Source organism: Solanum lycopersicum, chromosome 7 (genome assembly GCF_036512215.1).
Source record: "Solanum lycopersicum chromosome 7, SLM_r2.1".
NCBI lineage: Eukaryota > Viridiplantae > Streptophyta > Magnoliopsida > Solanales > Solanaceae > Solanum > Solanum lycopersicum.
Genome location: NC_090806.1, coordinates 55489965 through 55491462, shown reverse-complemented (window position 1 = coordinate 55491462; position 1498 = coordinate 55489965). Strand labels below are relative to the sequence as shown.

Genomic DNA, 1498 nt, shown 5'->3' with positions numbered 1-1498 from the left:
TAGAGACTTGGTGAATAGATCAACCACATTGTCACTTGAACGAATCTGTTGCACATTTATATCACCATTCTTTTGAAGTTCATGTGTATAGAAACGCTTTGGTGAAATGTGCTTTGTTCTATCTCCTTTTATGAATCATCCCTTAAGTTGTGCTATGCATGCTGCATTATCTTCATATACAGTGTTGGGTACTTTATCACTTTCCAAATCACATATATCTCGAATGAGATGTATCATAGACCTTAACCACACACATTCTCTACTTTCTTCATGAATAACTATTAATTATCTCAGCATAATTAGACGAAGTGGCTACGATGGACTGCTTTTTAGATCTCCAAGATATGACAGTTCCCCCACATATAAACAAATAGCCTGTTTGAGATCGAGCTTTGTGTGGATCAGATAAATATTCTGCATCAGCATGACCAACAAGATTGGGGCTACAATTATTAGAATAAAATAAGCCCATATCAGTTGTCCCTATAAGATATCGCAAAATGTGTTTGATCCCATTTCAATGTCTCCTAGTAGGAGTAGAATCATACCTTGCTAACAAATTAACAACAAAACCTATATCAGGCCTTGTAGTATTAACAAGATACAGTAGTGCACCGATTGCACTAAGATATGGTACTTCTGAACCAAGAATTTCCTCATCCTTTTCTTGAGGTCGGAATGGATCCTTATTCACATCAAGTGAACGAACAACCATCGGAGTACTTAATGAATGCGCTTCATCCATACAAAATCTTTCCAACACTTTTTTTTGTGTAGGCAGATCGATGAACAAAAATACCATTTGTCAAATGCTCAATTTGCAAATCAAGACATAATTTTTTCCTTCCTGGATATTTCATCTCAAATTCATTTTTTAAATAATCAATTGTCTTTTGAATCTCTATTTGAGTTTCAATAAGATTTTTGTCATCAACATAAATAGCAAGTACAATAAATTCTGATTTGTTTTCTTTATAAAGACACATGGAGAAATTGCATCATTTGTATAACCTTCCTTAATTAAATACTCAGTAAGACGATTATACCACATGCGTCCAGATTGCTTCAAACCATATTATTATCTTTGAGTTACATTATTTATGCATCGCAAATCCTTCGGATATTTTCATGTATTTTTCATTATCAAGTGATCCATAAAGGTAGGTTGTAACCACATCCATCAAATACATTTCAAGTTGCTCATGGATTGCGAAACTAATGAGATAACGCAATGTTATTGCATCCATAACAGGTGAGTATGTCTCTTCATAATCGACGTTATGCCTTTGAGAAAATCCTTGTGCCATCTTTATACCTTTGTATTTCATTTTTGTCATTTCTTTCTCGCACAAAAATTCATCTGCAAACAACATGTTTAATACCATTAGGTGTCTGAACTATAGGTCCAAAAACTTCAGGCTTGGCAAGTGAATTCAACTCTTATTGAATTGTTTCTTGCTATTTTGGCCAATCATTTCTTTGTCGACATTATATAAGA

The 1498-nt window shown here is 33.8% G+C and overlaps 1 protein-coding gene across 1 annotated transcript; it reads right to left on the bottom strand.

Annotated features, from left to right (window-relative positions):
• Window positions 1-268: 268 nt before the first annotated feature.
• On the bottom strand, window positions 269-715 carry LOC138337509 (secreted RxLR effector protein 161-like). Its single transcript, XM_069287424.1, has 2 exons — window positions 549-715; window positions 269-443 (listed from the first exon to the last, which is right to left on the bottom strand). Exons 1-2 carry the CDS (start codon window positions 713-715, stop codon window positions 269-271), a joined length of 342 nt encoding a protein of 113 aa, XP_069143525.1.
• Between the last annotated feature and the right edge of the window lie 783 nt (window positions 716-1498).